This window comes from Protopterus annectens, chromosome 6.part1 (assembly GCF_019279795.1).
Source record: "Protopterus annectens isolate FY-2018-M chromosome 6.part1, PAN1.0, whole genome shotgun sequence".
NCBI lineage: Eukaryota > Metazoa > Chordata > Ceratodontiformes > Protopteridae > Protopterus > Protopterus annectens.
The window spans coordinates 481,295,781-481,320,915 of record NC_056738.1 but is presented as its reverse complement, the minus strand read 5'-3'; the positions used below and the strand labels follow the sequence as shown (position 1 = coordinate 481,320,915).

Below are 25,135 nucleotides of genomic sequence, written 5' to 3'. Positions count from 1 at the left end.
TTATACCTCCTGATAAGCATAATCACTCATCTTTTCCTTGAAATTTATATTTGTCACTGTACATTTTATTCCATATATTCCTTCATTGCTGGACTACAGCTTCACACACTGGCACCACAAACTCCACCTCTGATAACTTAACTGATGTCAAAAGATGAGACTTTATTTATACCAGATACATGGTGCGACCCAGGGAAACAAACTTTGTGAAGTACAGCACTTCTTCCTTTGCCTAATACCATCTGTATATGTGTCTCTTACACTTCTTAATCTTTTAGCTTACTATAATATATTCATAACTGAAAAAGGGGCTTTTGGGATACATCACCCTTACTAAATAAATAAATGAATGACAAATGTATAATTACAGATTTCTGCCCCGACCCACTACTGTAGTCAGGAATAGCACAGCTCTTAGCTGTAAAGGGTAAGTTCTTCAGGCATCATATAGACTGAACAGCTGATGTGATAGCAAATGTTCTGGTCACAGAAAAGAGAATGGCAATGATGTAACCTGCGAAAAGTGATATTACTGCACCCACCTAACAGCAAGACATAACAGCACATCTATTAGCTATTAACTCTGACATTCTGCACCCTCTCATTAAATGAAACTGGGCAGGAAACAGAAGTGTCACCAGTTCTGAAAGAAGATGCCTATTCTACAGTCTAAAGACAACCTAAACACCACCTGGCAGGGAAATGAAAAAGAAGAACTGCAGACAGGGAGAAGCTTACCACTGGATAAAGATATGTAAACTTTCAAATCTGTATTTCAAGTTTTGAAATATCTGGAAGCAACTAGACAGTCCTCTCCTTCTCAGCTTCAGTGTTCCAAAGTACTACACATGTCCAAATTTCAAATTTAGTAAAGGACTTGTATTTAAGCTCTGTGATGGTATGAAACTAATACCTGACCATTTCACAAAGAATGTTGCAAGCCACACCTAATTTTATACACAAATGTTACAGACCATGATACTTCCAGTTTTAAGGGCACTAGAGATGCTGTATCAAAGGTCCTGAAAAAAGCAAAAGTCTTGCTTCCCTTGTGAAATGTTAGAAATATAAATTACTTAATCTACATCTTTGTAGAGACACAAGAAGTTTGTAGCAAAAACTGACAGTAAAAGAAATCTAAAATCCATAAAGAATTCACTGCTGGTCTGTTGACAGTGATGACTTGTGCTAAAAGGTCCTCATATCATCAAAAAGGCTTTGAAAACTAAACAATTTACATCGTCTATGGAAAATTAACAGCCAGACAAATGTTTTACTCATCATAATCAATACAGTGATCATGCTGGTATAGTGAGTTTCTTTGTGCACATTTGTTTTTTATGCATAAAATATAATATTGAGCAGCTTTTTGACACAATTCAGTTTTCAAGCTCTACTGGGCTGTGATTACAGTGAGAAACAGTGATTATGAATTATCTAGGACAGTATTAAAAGGAAAGATGATACACTGTAAAAAGGAGTCCAGATCAGTGGGATAGATTTTTTTTGCACAATGCAGAATAGAACATTTAACAAAAACAGACACAGGGTCAGTCCAGCAAAATGGTAGACTAAGTCACTCACCAGCTTCTACAATGATAAACTCTACATGGAAAAACTTACAGCTGTTGGGTACAAAAGGACTGGCCATTTCACAAGCTGCTCACTTGAAAACAAGTATCAAGAACAGTCTACACTTTACAAGACTCAACAGCTTTTGACGTACAGTTATTTTGTATGATGCCAAAAAAGACGGTGAAGAGAAAGTAGGTTACAATCTTTAATAGGCTAGCCCAGATAATTTTACCATCAAGGATCAAACATATTATGCCTGTCAGCCTGCAAAGCAGCCAGCACAAGCTGAAGGTAACAAAACATTCTGTGTGTGTGTGGGGGGGGGGGGTGGAAGGGGGAGCAGATTTGAAATGCCCACCAGCCTAACAGTTGTATGTTCTAATCCTGGTATGAAATGACAAATGGGATGAGAAAACTATTAAATAGGCACATACAACAAAACATAAAAAGTAATGCTATTTTGTTTGAAATATTCAGGAATTAACAGAACAGTAACATGACATAAAATATTAAACTCTCATACTATACCTTTCTTTGCAACATTGCAACTTTTTCAGGAAAATAGTGAACAACAAACTGTTTCCCAAAAGCATCTGATAGCAGGAAACAGCAGGTAGCGCCCAATGATGTTAAAAAGCAACACAAGAAAAGTCCCAACCATGGTCCAAACAGAGCACCAGCTAACATGTTCTAGGAAAAAAAAACAAAAATAACATTAACGTTTTACAAATGCTGCACATCAATGTATTTATATTTCAATTCAGAACAGAAAAGCATGCTCATGTGCAGCATATTGCAAGAGTAACATGTGGCAAATCAGCTCACAAACTTGGGTAAATATGCATCATGAAAATGTGGGATGGAGTAAGCACTTCAAAAGACATAGGGCCAGATTCACGATGGCCTGCACAGAGTCTAAGAGTAGAGTAAGACTCCATGCAGCCATCATGTCCGACGAGCGATCCAGGAACAGCCTGTAGGGGCATGTAAGAGAGCTCCTAGAACGGCTCTTACATGGACAGGGCTGGGACATGCAAATCACCTCAAATGCAGGCGAAAGGCATGCAAATAAGGTAGATTTACGATTCAGGAAACCCAAACCTGTCCGAGTAAGAGCAGTGTTCTTTGCAGAAACGTACTCAGTTGACTACCATTCTGCAAATAGCAAAACGGAGCCATGACAGCTCCAAATAAAGGCTGCATCCAGTGTAGGAAGCATGCTAATGGCCAAATATACGGCCATTGGAAATGTTCCCTGATGGAAAATTAAAATAAAAATATTTCTTTTTCGCCGATTTCTGATGTTTAAGCGTAGCGCAGCTCCGCGCAAACGGGCTGTGCTCTAAAACACAGAATACTACAAATTAAAACCCACAAATGTGAATTTTATTGAAAGTGGTAATGTACAATGCAAGGGAATGGCAGGCTGAAGACAAGATGGCCACCGAGTAGAGGTTGCTAAGGGGGGAAGCTCAGTCTAAGACATGTAACCAAGCATTAGTAGGCAATCCTATGTAAATGAGTGTTAGGATAGTGAATCGCTAGTTTACATAGCAAATGAGCACAGTCAGTGGAGTGTAGGAGTAGGATATGGGGAGTAACATAGTAGAAGATAGGTGACATCACGAGGGGTGTATGTATGTATGTATGAAAGAAGTGAAGCTCATTGGAGCAGAGTGGCATGTGTCTGCTGTCATTTAGACATCATGGAAAGAGGTGTGTCAACAGGTAGGCTAGGGAAAGCCAAGAAATGGAAGGTGTATGCCGTGAATAACACCAAAGTTTCTTGTTGAGCGGGTATGCGCGTGTGTGTGCACATGTGTAAACCCGAGTAAAACAGTGTGTAAGCATATATAAGGCTGTTTAAAGAGTTGTAAGTGCGTTTGCACTGGTGTGCACGCGTTTTAACCCGAATAAGCAAGTTTTAGTCCGTGTAAGCATGTGTGAGCTGCTGTGCGCGTGTTTGTGCTTGTGTGCGTGGCGCTCCCCCCTGAGGAAACAGAAAGGAAAAAGGAAGCACAACAAATAGTAGGAAGCTACCAGGGAGTACTAGCAGAGCTAGCAGGTGAAAACAATCAGAATCAGGCAATTACACAAGCAGTACACTAGCCCAGCTCAGCACTTAAAACTCAGCAAACAACTTTCCACTATGTTTTTCTCAGAGACACTGCAACACTGCAGTAAGCTAACAGAAGTGAAAACTGAAAAAGCTTTACTGAGACAAAGAAATGTTAGGGGCTGTCATTGCTGTTATAAGGCGACATATGCAACATGCTGAGGGTGGTGACAATGGAAATGCTGCTGGACAACCCACAGTGAGGAGACGGAGAAGAATGTACAGGCCCAGGGTAACCTACCAGGGGCTACATGAGCTGGAGATAGTGGAGCGCTATAGAGTAGACAGAGACCTTCTGCAGCAAATTGTTGAGCTGTGCAGGCCACGCCTCACACACAGAACAAACAGAGGGGAACCCATTCCAGTGGAAACCAAGGTATGTGTTGGCCTAAAAATATTAGCAACAGGTACCTTCCAGAGACCAACTGGTGATATGATGGGGATATCACAGGCATCAGCATCCAGGGTACTACACCAGTTCCTAAATGCCATGTCAGCACATGTGGGTGATCACGTTTATTTCCCCAATTCCCATGAGGTATTGGCCAGCAATATGCATCTCTTCCAGCAAATAGCGGAATACCCTGAGGTAGTGGGTGCAATAGACTGCACGCACATACACATCAAAGTATCAGCCAGTGAGCGGGGTAGGGTCTACAACCACAAGGGCTTCCCCTCCATCAACTGCCAGGTCATGTGTGATGCCCAGGGCATAATACTGAATGTCTGTGTGCAGGCTGCCCTGGAAGCTACCATGATTCCCATATCTGGCATCTGACGCAGCTGTACCAGACATTTGCCAATGGGGACATCCCACATGGTCACCTAGTGGGGGATGCTGGCTATGCACTGGAGCCATGGCTGATGACACCCATCAGAAATGCACACACACCTGAACAGGAACGCCATAATGAGGCACACGCACAAACATGTAATGTAATAGAGCGTGTGTTTGGGCTGCTCAAGTCATGGTTCCGGTGCCTGAACACATCTGGTGGAGCCTTGCAGTACTCACCAACTACATGTACCCAAATTGTCATGGCATGTGCTATGCTACATAATATGATCCTGCGAAAACAGCTGCAGCAGGACCAGCACAGGCCTGGGCCAAACAGCCCCCCACCATTGCCAAGGCCATCACAGGCAGAGCATGACTCAGAGGAGGAACAACCTGAGCCTGCCCCAGTAGGCAGAAGGAGGCATGCCCAGTATGCTTTGGCCTTGGCAAAGAGGCAACGCATAGCACATACACTGGCTCAGTAGGAACTCTGGAAATGATACCCCTCTCCGTCTCGCACATAAAGTAAAAGGGATGCCTAAGTTGACACTACCTGCTTCCAAACATGTGCAGGGAGTGTAGTATGTGCATCCGACATAGGCAGCCCTGCAGCACCACCTAAGGCATGAATGCCATGTGTTAAGCAATATAAAGCAGTGCTAAACAGCAATTACCACCATGTAGTATATGCAAACAAAATGGCACACACCAACTAGCACAACTGTGGTCAATGTTCAGTAATATTGGGCAACGTCCAGTAATGTTGGTAAATATTGAGCAATGTCGGACAAGCCTGGTCTAAGTAGGGCATAGCTGAACAAAAGCCAACATGCTCATATTTGCTTAACAGGCCCTTAAGCAGTCTGGTCTGCTCAGTATGAAAATATAAAGCAGTGATGGGCCTCGAACACAGGATACTGTGCACTATAGCCAAAGTACTGAACCACTAAACCATGACAGTATTGCAGTGGTCCACCTGTATGACGGAATGTTGATAAGTCTATGCAAAGTATTCCATGGAAACCCTGCAGGCACAGCATAATCCTTGTTGAGTTATGACACAAAGGTGAGTCCTGCAGTGAGAACAGAACCTGACTTCCAACACACACAGTATAAATGTTAATATTGGTTATGTTCGCACACATCAGCAAATGTAGTGGACCTCAGATAGCAACATACTGAAGGGTCACACTGGGCATGCTCACAAACTTGAATAAATGAGACAAATGTCTGGCAACAAAACATGGAATGTCAGAACTGGGCATGCTCACACACTTAGGCCATGTCTGAGTACAGCAGTGGGCCATGCATATCTGGCAGTTGCATGTGTTAACCCAGGAACCTGTCACTATACAGCAATCCACCCTGTGCACACAGTTATATGACAACAGACACATCTCTAATATAGTGGAACCCTGTCATAATCAAATATGTTCTGCAGATTCTGAAGTTCTTCATGGAAACTGGTAAAGCAAAGATGATAAAGACCTGCAAACAGTATCAGCAATAAACATTGTGCATCTTGAACATTAGCATAGGTTCAGTTGTCGATACTAGGCTATCTGCCCTAGGGCATGTACAAGCCTAACCAGAGTGTGTTTGGCATTTGCAACCCTGTCAGATTACTACACTGTGTGTGTGAATAGTAGGCCACACAAGATAGCCCATGTACGTTTATGCTAGTGTACCTCTGTCTAGCAGGGACACAGAAGATATCCCAGGGGTAAATATACAATCAAATTCAGCAATAGGTGTTACTGCAACTGCTTGAATAAAACAACAAAATATACACCAGGATCTTTATTAAATAAAGCTTTCGGGTCTACACCCTTCATCAGTATAACAACATATAAAAATCACCATTTAAATAGGAGAACATAAGCATGTGACCCATAAGTTATACTGATGAAGGGTGTAGACCCGAAAGCTATATTTAATAAAGATCCTGGTGTATATTTTGTTGTAAATATACAATCACCCATACAGTTGTCAAGATGTCTCCAGTAGGTGGTCAGTGGGTGGCTCTGCCTATGTGAAACTGGGATTACATTCTGTAGTAAGTGGAGACTCTGGGATAAGAATCTGTCCCTTTACAATGTCCTATTAACATCTGTGCTGAGGTATACGTCCCTGCAGTGTGTAGCTCCATGGGAGTTGGATATCCTGAGGTGCAGCATGTCCAGTAATTCTGGTTTGGGTATAGTTGTAAACAACAGGCACACATCATATCTGAGTAGGTGGTAAGCGACTGAGTAGAGATGGAGTTACTGCATCTGAACTATGCAGGGAATCTGTGTGTGTCCCTAGATCTGCTTGGTGAGGACCGTCTGTGGCCAGTACAGTTGCTGCAGGTGTCAGGTAAGGTACACCCCAAATGTGGCATTGTAACCAAGCATGAATGTGATGAGTATAGGGGCACAATGACCTCACTCGATCTAGATGTGAAACCATATGGGATAAGGTGGCACACATAGAAGGTGTGTCCAACCACTTTGGCAACGTGAATGTTAAAGGTGACAGTACGGACAAGTGATGTCCCCAAACCCCTAACAACTTCTACCATATGTAATGGAGTACTACCTATGTGGTAATGTGTGGGCATGTTGTTACTCCCAGAGGGGATGACTATGCAACTAATGGTATTTAGCTGTAGGCCATGGCTCAGACACCAGTCATCCATCTCTGTGAGACCCTGATTGAGTATGCATGTGGCAGCTGGAGAGTTGATCATGGCACCCAGTTTGCAGTCAAGTGCAAACATGTTCAGCCATATTCCCCCTGTGATAGCCTGTACGTAAGACAAATATATACTGAACAAGAGGGATCCCAGGACCAAGGTGTGTGGGATGCCATGTGTAACTGGTGTATAGTCAGACATGGCACCTACAATTCTGACCATGTGGGTGCTATCCCTGATCTAGGTATCAATCCATTGTGTGAGATATGTGTCCAAATTGATGCTGGTGAGCCTATGCATAATGGCCCAGTGGGTTATTGTGTTGAATGGTTTTGCAAGGTTCAGGTAGGCTGTGTGGACAGCAGTCCCTATGTCGATGGACCTGTTAGCCATTTAAAGAATACCTACAGGTTCAAGAGGCAAGATCTGCCCACAACAATGCTGAAATGAGTAGGACACAGTGTCTGTAGGTTCCCGATGTCTATGTGTAGGAGTCCTATGACAATATGCACCATAGCTTTGGAGAACAGGCTACATAGGCTTATAGGGAAATATTGTCTGTGGTCCGTTGTGGCACCAACTCTGTGGAGCGGGACCACTGTTGCAGTACGCCATTCCTTGGGTACATATCCTGTGGTAACTCCGATATTGAACAGTGATGTAATGTGAGGGTTGCGTTTGTCATGATGCTCATGTATGATGCAGGCTGGGACACCATCTGGTCACATTGATACTGTGATGTACGCTGTGGGGAGGGCAGCACTCACCTGTTACTGTGTGATGTCAGGGAGGTTATACTCTGTTGGGATGGATAGTTGCTCCTTAGGGGGGATGGGTGCGAGACATCTGCACTGAACCTGTTTGCCAGGATGTAGGCAATGCCAGTGGTTTCAGGGTAGGTTTAGTCAGTATGCAGTAACTCACAGCATATCAGTGAGTGTCCACCCAGGTTCCTGACATAAGTGAAGAAGGCTGTGTGATAGTCCTATGTGTCAGGTGCAATTGTCTGGTAGAAGCAGACCTTAGAAAAGTCCATGAGTGATTGTAGCTGTCTGCTAGTACAGATCACAGATGCCTTCCCAGTCTGGGATTGTGCTCTATCATGTAGTAGCATCCTCCTTATGTTGTACAGCTTATTAATGGCTGGGTTCTACCAGACAGGTCCCCTGCCATTGTAGTAGTGGGTCTTGCTGTTATTTGGGATAGCACAATCCATGCAGTCCACTAGGTGTCCATAGAATGTGTAAGTAAAGGATGCAACAGTGTGAGCCATATATGCCACTGTCTCAGGATCTCTGAAGGATACCACCTTGCTTTGGTGAAGTGAGATGTTGGCTCATGAAAAGTTCACCAAGATTACACAGGAGGGGTGTGTGGAGAGTATATGTATGTCCTGTGAGATACATGTATGTTCCGACCTTACCAATGAGGGGTATACTGCTGGTGTGGAACATAGAGTCCCCATGTTGGTGATGAGCAGGTCCAATATGTATTCCCCCTTGTGGCTGTGTTGACTGGTTGTGCCAAAGCATATGAGTCCACAAATTGTAGTGACTGTTGGGTGAGGTTGTCGGGGCTTGAGTAGTATCCCCAGTCAATATGTGTGTATATGAAGTCACACAATATAATGGTGTCTGTGGAGACCTTCATATTCTCCATAGTTCCCACAAAAGCCGAGTGTGGTTCCTGAGTTTGGGAGTGTGTTCTGTAGCAGGCAACAAACTGAAAGGCAGTATTGCACAATGGTAGTTGTATATGTATGGTCTGTGATACTTTGTGCAGTGCTACTAACCTGGGGGTGTGTGTATCTGTGATGTATATGGATACTCACCCTAGAAGTGTTGTGTGTTCCAAGTCTTGTTGTCAGACAGCATGGTATGAAACATAACCTGGTAGTGCTGGTGTGCATAAGCAAGCCTGAACCAGGTGTCTGTCAGTGCACAGATATTGCTCTCCTCCATACTGAGGAGAGTCCTCAGTGGCCACAATATGAGGTTAACACAATTGTTGTTGAGCAGCATTACCCTTAGTTTCATATAACCTGTAATGTCTATGGAGGTGGGTCTGTCTTCTGAGCCCTGCTTAAAAAAGGCACTCTGGTGGTAGCAAGAGCCCATACCAAAGTCCAAGGGTGACAGGTGCAAGCTGTCCATAGTGAAGCTACGTGGCATGTTGAGCATGTCACCATACGCTGACAGACACTGTATCCCCTATGAATGAAACAAATTTGTTAGCCAACTGTTAAATGTGATATGTGTGTCAGTATATTGTGACATCATAATTGGTGGGTGTAAGATGCTAGACAAGGTCAGGGTCATACTGGCCTGGGCTACGTGATCAGAGTGTACCTCCATGTACATGTCATGTGGTCCAGAGAGTAACGTCTGAGGTTACACACACCAGCATGGACAATGATGGTGCCAGTCTTGTACTTGCTTTGGAGTGACCTGACTGCCTGTGTAATGAGGCAGATCCTGGCACCCAACAGACAGCCCAAAGTGACTATTCCCTTGTCAGGGCTGGTGAGTGGTGCATCAGTGTGTCTGAACATAAGTGTCACCTATTACAAGTGTATTAGGTGTGTTGTTTAGCCCGAAGGGCAGTGACTGTGTGGCACACTGACATTGTGAACTTTGTGATATGTGGGTACTGTAGTGGGATAGCAGGTGTGTGTGTGTGTGTCTGCTTTGGAGGTCTCTGCTGCTTAGGCAGAGTACATTTACAGCATCCAAGTATGTTAATGTGTGCTAATGTGATTTGAGTGCTGTTGCTAGAGGATATGTGAGACTGATATGTGGTGTGTGTGGTTATCTTCACCATCTGATAGACTGTGCCAGTCATGGGTCGAGAGAGTTCAGCTCCCTGTATGTCTATATAGGTGAATCTCACACATATATCTGAGTTTGTCGGGAGGAGGAGAGAGTTGTCTGTGTACATGAGGCAGATGTGACATTGTGTCAATATCACAATATCCACCAGCTGGACTGAAGAGTACACACAAAACCGACCCCTGGACATGCCAGGATATTATCACATGAAAAAAGAAACCTCCTGCACGGCAGCAACTGCAAGGCTCAAGAAACACCAACACTCAGGAACAAAAAATCAGAGCCAGCAAACGGTGACTGTATAAAAAGTTGTATTAAACAAAATCACAGCATATTGTGAAAAAACAAACAAACCGGTTTCGGCTGGCAAAGCACAGCCTTCTTCAGTGTACAAGAAAATTTGTGAAATACAATAGCTGCATATATATACAGATAGCAAAAATCCTATTGGCTGAAAATTATAGATGTTCATTAAGTCCAGGTGGGAACAACCCACCCAGTCTAATTATCCATTTCTTTTCTTTTGCATTTAGTATGGAATGCCATTGAGATTTATTCGCCCTATTCCCTAAAATCATGTCAATGATAATAAAGTTAAACTTGCTGGTAGAATGTACTAATATGTGTTTATAGAGAGCATTGTGTATCTGTTTTTGTTTAATATTACTTAGGTGCTCAGAGATGCGAATTCTAAGAGGTCTGGACGTTTGTCCAACATAGAAAGCACCACAATTGCAAGAAGCTAAATAAATAATCCAGTCACTAGAACAGTTGGAAAAAAATCTCAAGTCAAAAACTTGTGAACAATTCCGACTGGAGAATTGTTTAGACTTATAAATGTGTTTGCAATTGTTACAATGTCCACATGGAAAACAGCCCTGTAGTGGTTCTCCTGTCAATGTAGTTTGTATCAAATCATGTGGTTTGTTATCCCTGTGTTTGTAATGATTAAAGAAAGAGTTAAGGTTCTTCCCTTTCCTATAGGAAAAAAGACAATTGTCAGGTATAATGCTGTTGATCTCCATGTCACATTGTAAGATATTCCAATGTCTCCTTACACTTTGAATAAGGTGATTAGAGTTGCGAGCAAATGTAGTTGTAAATCTAAGAGGTTGACCAGATAAGTTGGTATGTGTCTTGTATGTTAATAAATCACTTCTGTTCAAAGAGCTGACCCTGTTACTGGCCATGGTAATATTGCCACTTTTATAACCACGAGATCTGAATCTGTTGGTTATATCTGATTTATGTTTCAAATAAGTACTTTCCTCTGAATAAATACATTTAGCATGTATGAATTGTGACTTGGGAATGTTGCGTGCTATGTGGGGTGGATGGTAACTGGAGGCATGCAGAATTGTGTTGTATTCCGGAAACTTCCTGTATATTTCAGTGGATAATGTATGATCAGATGCCCTCTGGATTAAGACATCCAAAAATGTAATAGTTTCCTTGTCATAGTTAATGGTGAAATGCAAGCCCCAAACATTGTTGTTTAAATATGTTACAAAATCCAATAGCGAACTTTCATCCCCCCTCCATACCAACCAAACATCATCAAGATACCGTCTCCATATATCAATTTCTGTCAAGAATGTGTTCCTCTGTTCATCATAGATTATATGTTTCTCAACAAACGCCATAAAGAGATCAGCATATATGGGGGCAAAGGATGCCCCCATAGCTGTCCCTTTGGTTTGCCAAAAGCATTGTTCTTTATAGTAAAAAGCATTGCTGGTAAGGACATATTGTGCTAGATCCACCAGAAAATTATTGAAGTCAGAACTATATAAGTTAGAGACTTCAGGCCAATAAGCTAAGGCATGTAGCCCATCCTGGTGTGGAATATTAGTATATAAAGCACTTACATCCAAGGAACATAAAAGCCAATCTGGCTCAAGCTGTGTGTCAGAGACAATCTGTAAAAAGTTTGTTGTATCTTGTAGGCGTGATCGAATATTAGATAGCAAGGGCTTGAGATGCTTGGTCAAAAATAAAGAAAGGGGTTCTGTAATATATCCCTCACCCGATACAATAGGTCTGCCAGGTGGATGAGAAAGATCTTTGTGAATTTTTGGCAAGAAATATATGTATTGGTTGATGGGATCATGAACTAAAAGTTGATTCATGATATCATCAGTAATGATAGCCTCATCCCTTGCCTGTCGTAAGTATGTCTCAATTTGTTTGCTGAACATGTTGGTTGGGTCAATAACCATATGTGAATAATATCTTTGGTCATTGAGTTGTCGCATGGCCTCCTTATCATAATTGGCCCAATCTAATACAACCACAGCACCACCTTTGTCAGCTGTGATGATGACAATTTCCCTGTTGTTTTGAAGTTCAAAAATGGCTTGTTTTTCATCAGAAGATAGGTTATTATGTTGTAATGAAATATCAGACCCCAAAAAATGCAAGTCCTTAAGTACACTGTTCTGAAACTGTAATACCATCTGATGCATAGGTGGAGAAAAATTAGATCTATGATATATAAATCTATCATGATCATAAGTAACATCATTATCACCAAAAAACAACTTCAAATTTAACAAACGACAAAAATTCACAACATCCTGTGCAAAAGATTCCTCTGACACAGTAAAGCCTGGAATAAAAGTAAAGCCTTTATTCAACATTCTCGACTGAATGGGAGAAAGTTCAAAACCTGATAAGTTTAGAACATTATAACATGGAGTTGTCATTTCGCCAGAGCAATGTTCAGAAGGCCCTAAATGTTCTCTATTTCTACGATGTTTCCGTCCTCCCCGCCTGGTTTTAGGCCTAAAGGGGTTGACCTTGGTGTTCTTTTTGGGGTGGGTGACTCTGAGACTGTTGTGGCTTCATTTTCTGTGCATGATGAAGTATCCTCAAAAGAGGATGTGGTCTCAATCTCCTACCTTTTTAATATTGATCTAGGCCGTTTCCTTTTATTTGTAAATTTAAAAGGAATGGGCGAAAACCTAACATGTTTGGAGCTAGAAATAAATGGATTACCCCTCCTATAATCTTCCTGGTCCCTAGTAAACTTTTTAGTTTTTCTGGATTTTAGTTCAGTGTCAAACTTACGTAAATCAGAAGCCACCTTGTTTAATAGAATCTTAAAAAATGGTTCTTTCTCATAAGTCTCCAATTTGTTGACTAGAATATTGATTTCCTCTAATTCTTTATCAATAGCCCTGTTGTGGAACTTGAATAATTCAACAACAAAAGCCATAGTTGCTTCTTGTTGTATTTTGTTCCATTGTGAATTAAGTTCCTCATCCGCATTAGTGACATGGGGGATGGTGCGAACACGCAGTCCCCTGGGGGTGATTCCTGCAGTCTGGTAAGCATTAAATAGCTTACTGTGCCAAATATTAGATCTGAGTGATCTAAGATGCTTGTTTAAATTTTCAAAAAGTAATCCACAATTGGATTCTGAGTCAACCAAATCGGACCCCCCAGTGTTCCCTGTGGATGACCCTAGTCCAAAGACCTCAAGGTCCTCTCTGTCAGCAACCAGCCCCCGAATGAAACTGGAAAAATCCATAGTTCAAAAGGATAATATACAAATTATCCAAAAAAAAAAAAACAAAGGAGCTGATAAAGCTAATATACCGACAATAATGGCACGGAAACAACCACGTCGGTGTACTCAAAAATATAAATGGACCATAACAGGAAACAATGTCAAAAGAAACACCTGCGTCCAATTTATCCAATAAATGAAATATGGAACACTGAGAGAAAAAATCCTGGTTGATTTGTGCAAACAAATAAATATAATTCCAATTAACGTAGACTAGTCAACAAACCAGATATTGAGACACTTGGTTTGTAAGTAACACTGAACCAACCCAAAAAAATTATTGGATGGTAGCCAAATCTTATAAAATAATATCATATAGGCTGCAGTAGTAAACCGTAAGAATAAAAGGACCAAAAGATATATAAATCTAAAGGATATATATATGTATATAAGGAACTGGACGGTATATGCAATATATACTACAGCATTGGTAGGGTGTTATGATATTCTCTTGTCATGACTCAAAAATTAAGAGCCAGAAGTATTAATACTAAATATCTACATATGACTACAATAGATGTTAATACTGTTGTCGTTGCAAAATTATTTAAATAGACTAATGGTTCAATTGTTTAAATAACCATGTTGTTCCAGTAGTCAATAAAACCATATCTGATAAACAAAAATATAGGCACTCCATATTGTTTAGACAAAAATAACTATGCAATGGCAAACAATTGGTAGTTATTTGGCACAGTAAGCTATTTAATGCTTACCAGACTGCAGGAATCACCCCCAGGGGACTGCGCGTTCGCACCATCCCCCATGTCACTAATGCGGATGAGGAACTTAATTCACAATGGAACAAAATACAACAAGAAGCAACTATGGCTTTTGTTGTTGAATTATTCAAGTTCCACAACAGGGCTATTGATAAAGAATTAGAGGAAATCAATATTCTAGTCAACAAATTGGAGACTTATGAGAAAGAACCATTTTTTAAGATTCTATTAAACAAGGTGGCTTCTGATTTACGTAAGTTTGACACTGAACTAAAATCCAGAAAAACTAAAAAGTTTACTAGGGACCAGGAAGATTATAGGAGGGGTAATCCATTTATTTCTAGCTCCAAACATGTTAGGTTTTTGCCCATTCCTTTTAAATCTACAAATAAAAGGAAACGGCCTAGATCAATATTAAAAAGGCAGGAGATTGAGACCACATCCTCTTTTGAGGATACTTCATCATGCACAGAAAATGAAGCCACAACAGTCTCAGAGTCACCCACCCCAAAAAGAACACCAAGGTCAACCCCTTTAGGCCTAAAACCAGGCGGGGAGGACGGAAACATCGTAGAAATAGAGAACATTTAGGGCCTTCTGAACATTGCTCTGGCGAAATGACAACTCCATGTTATAATGTTCTAAACTTATCAGGTTTTGAACTTTCTCCCATTCAGTTGAGAATGTTGAATAAAGGCCTTACTTTTATTCCAGGCTTTACTGTGTCAGAGGAATCTTTTGCACAGGATGTTGTGAATTTTTGTCGTTTGTTAAATTTGAAGTTGTTTTTTGGTGATAATGATGTTACTTATGATCATGATAGATTTATATATCATAGATCTAATTTTTCTCCACCTATGCATCAGATGGTATTACAGTTTCAGAACAGTGTACTTAAGGACTTGCATTTTTTGGGGTCTGATATTTCATTACAACATAATAACCTATCTTCTGATGAAAAACAAGCCATCTTTGAACTTCAAAACAACAGGGAAATTGTCATCATCACAGCTGACAAAGGTGGTGCTGTGGTTGTATTAGATTGGGCCAATTATGATAAGGAGGCCATGCGACAACTCAATGACCAAAGATATTATTCACATATGGTTATTGACCCAACCAACATGTTCAGCAAACAAATTGAGACATACTTACGACAGGCAAGGGATGAGGCTATCATTACTGATGATATCATGAATCAACTTTTAGTTCATGATCCCATCAACCAATACATATATTTCTTGCCAAAAATTCACAAAGATCTTTCTCATCCACCTGGCAGACCTATTGTATCGGGTAGGGGATATATTACAGAACCCCTTTCTTTATTTTTGACCAAGCATCTCAAGCCCTTGCTATCTAATATTCGATCACGCCTACAAGATACAACAAACTTTTTACAGATTGTCTCTGACACACAGCTTGAGCCAGATTGGCTTTTATGTTCCTTGGATGTAAGTGCTTTATATACTAATATTCCACACCAGGATGGGCTACATGCCTTAGCTTATTGGCTTGAAGTCTCTAACTTATATAGTTCTGACTTCAATAATTTTCTGGTGGATCTAGCACAATATGTCCTTACCAGCAATGTTTTTTACTATAAAGAACAATGCTTTTGGCAAACCAAAGGGACAGCTATGGGGGCATCCTTTGCCCCCATATATGCTGATCTCTTTATGGCATTTGTTGAGAAACATATAATCTATGATGAACAGAGGAACACATTCTTGACAGAAATTGATATATGGAGACGGTATCTTGATGATGTTTGGTTGGTATGGAGGGGGGATGAAAGTTCGCTATTGGATTTTGTAACATATTTAAACAACAATGTTTGGGGCTTGCATTTCACCATTAACTATGACAAGGAAACTATTACATTTTTGGATGTCTTAATCCAGAGGGCACCTGATCATACATTATCCACTGAAATATACAGGAAGTTTCCGGAATACAGCACAATTCTGCATGCCTCCAGTTACCATCCACCCCACATAGCACGCAACATTCCCAAGTCACAATTCATATGTGCTAAACGTATTTGTTCAGAGGAAAGTACTTATTTGAAACATAAATCAGATATAACCAACAGATTCAGATCTCGTGGTTATAAAATTGGCAATATTACCATGGCCAGTAACAGGGTCAGCTCTTTGAACAGAAGTGATTTATTAACATACAAGACACATACCAACTTATCTGGTCAACCTCTTAGATTTACAACTACATTTGCTCGCAACTCTAATCGCCTTATTCAAAGTGTAAGGAGACATTGGAATATCTTACAATGTGACATGGAGATCAACAGCATTATACCTGACAATTGTCTTTTTTCCTATAGGAAAGGGAAGAACCTTAACTCTTTCTTTAATCATTACAAACACAGGGATAACAAACCACATGATTTGATACAAACGACATTGACAGGAGAACCACTACAGGGCTGTTTTCCATGTGGACATTGTAACAATTGCAAACACATTTATAAGTCTAAACAATTCTCCAGACAGAATTGTTCACAAGTTTTTGACTTGAGATTTTTTTCCAACTGTTCTAGTGACTGGATTATTTATTTAGCTTCTTGCAATTGTGGTGCTTTCTATGTTGGACAAACGTCCAGACCTCTTAGAATTCGCATCTCTGAGCACCTAAGTAATATTAAACAAAAACAGATACACAATGCTCTCTATAAACACATATTAGTACATTCTACCAGCAAGTTTAACTTTATTATCATTGACATGATTTTAGGGAATAGGGCGAATAAATCTCAATGGCATTCCATACTAAATGCAAAAGAAAAGAAATGGATAATTAGACTGGGTGGGTTGTTCCCACCTGGACTTAATGAACATCTATAATTTTCAGCCAATAGGATTTTTGCTATCTGTATATATATGCAGCTATTGTATTTCACAAATTTTCTTGTACACTGAAGAAGGCTGTGCTTTGCCAGCCGAAACCGGTTTGTTTGTTTTTTCACAATATGCTGTGATTTTGTTTAATACAACTTTTTATACAGTCACCGTTTGCTGGCTCTGATTTTTTGTTCCTGAGGATATTATCACGACATACTCTGTAGCCTGATCAAAAAGGATCAGTAGGGTGTTAAGCATGTAAAAGAGTATAACAAAGATTAGTGCTCATGTTCATTAGTGTTTTGTAAAGAGGAGCTGAGAAGGAGAACAGACTGAATCATGACATCTCCTTCAGCTATATCATAAATATCAATGTACACCCATATATGTCCTGAGTCGGGACCAACTGTACCTGAGTGTCAATGCTGACATCATGACAGACAGGCCCATATGTACATACCCATCCCCCACTGACAATAGTCCACATCATCATACCAGGAGATATCACATGTAGAATGGACGAGCAGCTACCCCCACTGTCAAAAGCATGGCAGCAGGTGGAATACATTGATTCCCAATATGTGTCATGCGCAAACTACAGAACAAACAGATCATGCACCTGAACAGTCAGCTGAGCCGCATCACCTGCACAGGATGTGGAACCGTTGAATGTGTCACAGTTACATATGGCACTCCCCACAAGTGTTGTTGCACAACACACCATGGGAAGTCAAGTCCAGTATGCCTATGAGGTCTGATCTGCAAGGTCATGGAGTCCATCATGGTTGCAGTAATAAACAGAGCTATTGGAAGCTGACACACACAACCCTACCAACTGTGGTATGTTCATGTGCGGATCATGGTTCCCAAACATGCTAGACGGTTTGCAAGGCAGCCACCCAGGACATACATCAATGAACACATCTACACATGTGTCACATAGACTTTGAATAGCCCTTTATCAACATCCCAGACACATGTAGTATCCACAAAACCAAGAAGCCGTGCATAAATATGTGTTGACATATGATGAAATGTCAATGTGTCCACAGATAGATCACACAAGGTAAGGATACTGAGGTCATGTTCAAGCTGTTGACACCTGCTGACCCACATGGACCATTCCTGGAATGGCATAAAATAAAGTGTACACACATCACCATGTCCAGTCTGATGATGTCACCATCCTACAAATACAGCAGGAGAAGGGAAACCAGCCAGTAAAGCAAATAGCACGCCGTGTTAATGCATCTCTTTCCAGTATTATAACGTAGTTAGGTAGGGGTTTGAATCCTGCAAACTGTGTGTGTGTGTGGGGGGGGGTATGTGTGCAGTTTCCTTTGAGAGGTGTTCCCTTTTTGGAGACTGGGAAAACTCAGTAAAGGAGGTACATTCCTCTTTGGAAAGTCTGATGATGTCACCATCCTACAAATGCAGCAGGAGAAGGGAAACCAGCCAGTAAAGCAAATAGCGCGCCGTGTTAGTGCGTCACTCTCTAGTATCATAACATAGTTAAGCAGGGGTTTGAATCCTGCAAACAATGTGTGTGTGGGGGGGGTTGTGTGTATGTGTGCAATTGTCTGCGAAAGGAATGTCCTTTTTGGAGACTGTGAAAACACACTAAAAGAGGTACATTACTCTTTGGAAAGTCTGATGATGTCACCATCCTACAAATACTGCAGGAGAAGGGAAACCAGCCAGTAAAGCAAATAGCACGCTGTGTTAATACGTCACTCTCTAGTATCATAACATAGTTAGGTAGGGGTTTAAATACTGCAAACAATGAGTGTGTGTGTGTGTGTGTGTGTGTGTGTGTTGGGGTGGGGTTGTGTGTATGTGTGCAATTGTCTTTGAAAGGAGTGTCCTTTTTGAAGAATGTGAAAACACACTAAAAGAGGTACATTACTCTTTGGAAAGCCTGATGATGTCACCATCCTACAAATACTGCAGGAGAAGGGAAACCAGCCAGTAAAGCAAATAGCACGCTGTGTTAATACGTCACTCTCTAGTATCATAGCATAGTTAGGTAGGGGTTTGAATCCTGCAAACAATGTGTGTGTGTGTGTGTGTGTGTGTGTGTTGGGGGGGTTGTGTGTATGTGTGCAATTGTCTTTGAAAGGAGTGTCCTTTTTGGAGACTGTGAAAACACACTAAAAGAGGTACATTATTCTTTGGAAAGTCTGATGATGTCACCATCCTACAAATGCTGCAGGAGAAGGGAAACCAGCCAGTAAAGCAAATAGCACACCGTGTTAATGCGCCTCTTTCCAGTATCATAACATAGTTAGGTAGGGGCTTGAATCCTGAAAACTGTGTGTGTGTGCGGGGGAGTGTGTGTATGTGTGCAGTTTCCTTTGAGAGGTGTTCCCTTTTTGGAGACTGGGAAAACACAGTAAAGGAGGTACATTCCTCTTTGGAAAGTCTGATGATGTCACCATCCTACAAATACTGCAGGAGAAGGAAAACCAGCCAATAAAGCAAATAGCACGCCATGTTAATGTGTCTCTCTCTAGTATCATAACATAGTTAGGTAGGGGTTTGAATCCTGCAAATGCTGACTTTGTGTGTGTCACTGCTGGTCAACGCGGTGTGGGTTTTGCTTTTACTATGGTATGACATAGTATGATGACAACAGTAAGTGCATTGCAGACATCAGATATTTGCGTGGCAAATATATATGTGTGCATGTTCCCTCAATCAGTACATAGGTGTGAAGCCTGCATACTACATGAATACATTTATTTCCATTGACAGGTTGTGCCGCTGCTTCTCAGATCATAGGTCACATATGTATGTATGTGACACGGCCGTCCACTGTCATGTTCTGTGGCCAAGGTCATCTGTGGCACACACACCCATGACAGTTACTTAAGAGTAGTGTGAGTGAGGGTATATGCCTGGGGTATATGTCAGACATGGTCATACACATCAAAGTCTGCCAAGAATGGACAGTCTATATAGGTGTATGACTGCCTTGTGGCTATGCATTCAGGCCTCTAATGTCTTATGTGATACACCTTGGGACTCCACAATACCTATGGATATGTGGATACCAAGGGACACATGACATAACATGGGTCTGTATGTACACAATGGTACCCGACATACATGTTGAGGGCTACCACCTGTGTGATACTGATGGGATAGTATGTTTAGTACATGAGGATGACTATGCCATAGTCGGCATACTGCTATACAGCATGTACCACACAACAGGTATCTGTCTGTATGATACCCTTGTGTAGGATATGTGTCCCATCCAGGGAATGCATTGTAGGCCAATCCATGCATTCTCAGATTTGGATGGACACATCCCTAGTGTGTCTGCATGTACCTATGGGGGCTATATGACACACAGGTGTGGTCACAGTAATGGATGGTGGTCATCACCACTGGTTAGTGTTATAGTGTAGCACCGGAAGGATCCGATTGATACTGGGTTCCCTACTACTGTGTGTCATTTGTCAGGACATCATCCAATGATTGCTTATAGTCATGCTGTTGAGGTTGTGTATACTACCAGACCGCAAATCATTGACTGATATTAACGGTATCACCCGCAGCATAGTGTCAACCCATGTCATACACATGTCTACCCATGTTATTACATAACTGTAGTAGAATGCATACTGGCCACAGAAAGATGCAATGAGATGTTAACAATGTGTACAACAGGGCATGCCACACGTCCCATGTGTCCACTATGCACGTACATCCAGACAGTGCGCACCCACCATGTTCACAGATGTACACTTGCTAATCTGTACTGCACACATCACACACGTACTGTCCACTCACTAACACATGCTGGCAACACATCACACATCAGCCAAGTGGCACATGAGTGGATAATACATACTCAGACCTAACAGTGGTGTAAACAATGCTACATTGACAAACAGAGCTTTGATGCATAATGTCAGCTCAGATACACCTACAAGGACGTAGTTACACTTCCTTGTTGACAACTTGCTATTATTGCTACACTGCTATAGTGTCACCCTGTACATCAGCACCATGTTAGCCTGTCCCTCTGTTGATAATGCAGATGACAGGAGGCAGCACAGGTTTCATCATATGCACCAGGCGTTTTGTTGTTTGCCAGAGCTTGACATTGACCCATCCAATCGACATGTGTGTGTGTGTGTGTGTGTGTGTGTGTGTGTGTGTGTGTGTGTGTGTGTGTGTGTGTGTGGGACAACAGTACAGCATGGGCCAATGTTGATGTAATGTGTGTGTGTGTGTGTGTGTGTGTGTGTGTATGTGTGAGCACTAGTTGTTTGGTTAATGTGTGTGTGTCTACATGCACACAGCTCCACCATGTGGCTGCCATATATGGTGGTTTGTGGTACAGCCATAGACTGTACCTGCTTGGCTGTACAGATCACTGTCTCTGGCCACGGACACAGTACCTGTGCCTAGCAGGGGTGCTATGGACAGTATCGGGTACCAACCCTGACTGGGTACTGTCATCAGAGGCAGAGGTATGATGACTGGACCCATGTCCCTGCTGGGACTGGCCAGAGCCACGTGCACATGGTCTACTGGGATGGACAATGGACAGGCCAGCCCCAGAGGTGCTGGGGCTTGTACTGCCACTACGGGAGCAGCTGTGAACTGTGGGCCATCCGTGACCACTGCCAGCTCTTGCTGTTGCTGGCATGCATCCGCGTCAACGTCGCAACCATCCGGCATGGTCCTGGCTCGAGGAAGACATGTTGTGGAGGGCATCTACTGTCTCCCCCCAACGTCTATCAATGACCTCGGTGTATGTCCGGATGGCACCGGCAAGGTCACGGATGCTGTCATTGATGGCGGTGTAATGTGCCCTCTGCGCCCTAAGTCCCTGCCTGGTGTACCGTTCCATACGTGCCTGAGCCTGCATTACAGCCCAGAACATAGTGGTCGTCATAAGACCTGTGACGGCATGCCTGCCAGGGGCAATACGTCCAGTGGTGCTCCCCCGAGAACCCCTGGACCTCCGTCTATGTGGTACTGTTACAGGTCTATGGCTATGGCTGCTGTGAGGGGATGCAAGTTCCATGGGGGTACCACACTCTCCTGGTTAATGCCAACTGTATGCTGTCCCTCCCCTATGGCCATTGGTGGTGAGGGATGTAATGGCAGTATGAGTGTGCGCATAGATGGGGTTGAACGCTGTGTACTGTTGATTGGCGGACCAACAACAGACCCTGTCAAATCTCCCTGTGCCAAAATACATGTGTCATCATCACCACTATCCGTGGCAGTGGCTTCAGGTCGCCTGCTATTTTCCCCAACCCCTACCTCAGCACCTGTGAGAGGAAGACCGGAAACACACGTTATGGTCTGCACATGCACACATGCACACATGAACACAAGCACACATGCACACATGAACACATGCACACATGAACACAGGAACACATGCACACTCCTCACTACAGCGGATACACACACACAACAGAAATCCAAATCATACTCAATACTGGTTGAAGGTGGGTGACAGTATCACAAGGCAAACAGTCACGTCACACGTGTCAGCATGCAGAATAAGTGTAGATCAAGTCCATGCAGTGTGAGTGTAGACAGCCATAGTTAATGACAGTGTACATGGCTGTGGTGCATGTGTGTACATGTTCAGTGATTGCCTACACCCTGGAACATAATGTGTACAAGGACACAACATTTCTGTGCAAGTATTATAAGCTCTGCAATGTCCTGTGCACCATCACACACAGGTATACATACCATGGCTGCATGTGTTATCTGTGTGTCAAATGGATTTCCATGTCTGATTACAATGTCTGTGTATGTAGCAGATAATTGTGGACACAGGTGTAGCACATGCATGCTATGTACACACACGGGATGAGTGGTGCATGTATACGTGATGGGATACCAATCATGGACATGGCCATTGTAACAGTATGAGGTGTAGTACCATTAGCCATCAACATCATGCATCATGTGGTCACTCAAGGCCACTAAAGTGTGCTAGCCCACCGTCTAGCACGCTGTACCTGAACCGCAGTGCCATGGCTAAGTTCACAATTACACAGCCATGTTGCACAAGGGTGTGTGAGGTGCCCAATAGGGAGCATTTCCTAACATGACTGTGTTATGTGTTGAAGAGTGTTGCACAGCCCCATGCTAGGCCCCTACCCCTCAGGTATATTATGTGTGGTGTGTGGATGACATGTGGGATACTGAAGTGTGACCTGGCAGTGGGTGTCCGGTTACACTATGTGTAGCATGTTGAGGTGTACTGCATATGACAAACGTGTTATGTTGTGTACACGTGTGTCAACTATGCCTATCCAATGTGCAGTACAGTGTTGCCACATTTGTGTCTGATGCTCTGTGCATTGCATGTGATTGAGGCAGCTACTGACATTACTGAGATGTTTCATGTCTCACAGCAAACATGCGCAGCATGCATTATGTGTAGGTGTGTTATGTGTACATGGCCTACACCTCACCTATGACATGCACAGTTCAATACCACGTTTAAAGTGTTAACACACTCACCAGCATGTAACATCTGCCCTGCTGTCACACCAGAGGGACCTGCAAGAATATGACACAGTTTGTCAGTGGCCAAAACTGTGGCATTGCTACTGTGAGTGTGCTAAACTACAGTAGAACAACAGGCATAGGTGTACAGATACTATTCAAATTATTAGTATTGCACACAATAGGCAGCACAACTGCTAAACACATTACACATCTCACACATGCATAATATAACAATACAGCTAGTAGTCTACAGCTAGGGCATGTTACCTGCACGCTCCATGTCACCATGCTGGGTGGCTCCGGCCTCCATGACGACACATGTGTGATGTTGTTGCTGCTGTAGGCTAGGAGCCACCACACTTAGCAGCAGTTCCTCCACTCTGGTGAGGGGGGATGTATGGCCACCTCACCACCTGTGGCAAGCAATTGTCTGTGGATATCAGATGCATGCCGCCGGACATGTCTAATTAAATCACTGCAGTGATGGCGTACCTGCTCATATATTTGATTATGCATGCCTATGTCATTTACCCGATGAATAAGTTCTTGCCACAGTGCAGTACACTCCTGCTGGTGCTGGCTGGCCCTGGAAAACAGCAGGGTATAGTGCTGAACCAGGCTGTGGTGGATTTCTTGTTCCTCTGCAGCTGTGTAGCAGGGATTCCTGTGATGAGCCATAAGCCTGGAAGACAAGTAAACGATATGTGTGAGCAAGTCATGTGGCACACTTAACATTATACACTACAGATATCAGTTAACTGCCATATATAGCATCTGTTCGTCTGTCAGGGGATACACACATTCAATACCACATATCAGTGCTCAGCCCACAACTGGCTGACAGTGCCTGCCACACTCCATATGACACACCAGTATACACCAGTACTCGTCTCACTGTTTGGGATCCAATGCACAGCCTTGCCAGGGGGGTACATATCAAGCTAATGCATGCAGAAATATGTCATCCATTGCAATGAATGTGAAGTACAGTTACAGTATAACCAGTAACCCACCCTAGTCGTTGATGCCATACCCCTACCTAACATATGTGCACAGTTGTTAATATAGCTGGCATACTGCTGTAACAGAGTATACATGTTGCTAGGTACACACGCAAAACCTGCATCACACATGTGATTGCGGACATTGTACAGGTATCATTACACACACATCAGACATTCATACAACACACAAATGTATGCTGACACAGATGAGCATTTCCTGTGTACCTTACAGTACTGTGTGCCCCTACTTACAGATACCTATGCCTGAGGAATGTAATCTGTGCAGACTACAGGAAACACACAAGACAGTGTTACCAGGGAATGTGAACATACACCATACTGTGCTGTTTAAGCCTACAGCTTCAGGTGGTACAAAAGTTCAAATGTCGGCTGAATTCACCAGCAGTACCACTTATTGAGCATACATGTATTGCTTCAGCCTATGATGGGACACCACAGTTGTACACAAGGAACTACGTCACAACATATACCATCCTACTATGTC

At 42.4% G+C, this 25,135-nt stretch overlaps 1 protein-coding gene across 2 annotated transcripts in view; it reads right to left on the bottom strand.

Moving 5' to 3' along the window:
• The window catches only part of TMEM41A (transmembrane protein 41A), a 327,557-nt gene that overhangs the window by 172,017 nt on the left and 130,405 nt on the right, over nt 1-25,135 (bottom strand). For both annotated transcript variants that reach the window (XM_044075936.1, XM_044075935.1), the window contains exon 3: nt 2,104-2,265. In XM_044075936.1, the coding sequence (XP_043931871.1) occupies nt 2,104-2,265 (162 nt within the window). The remainder of the gene's footprint in view (nt 1-2,103; nt 2,266-25,135) is intronic.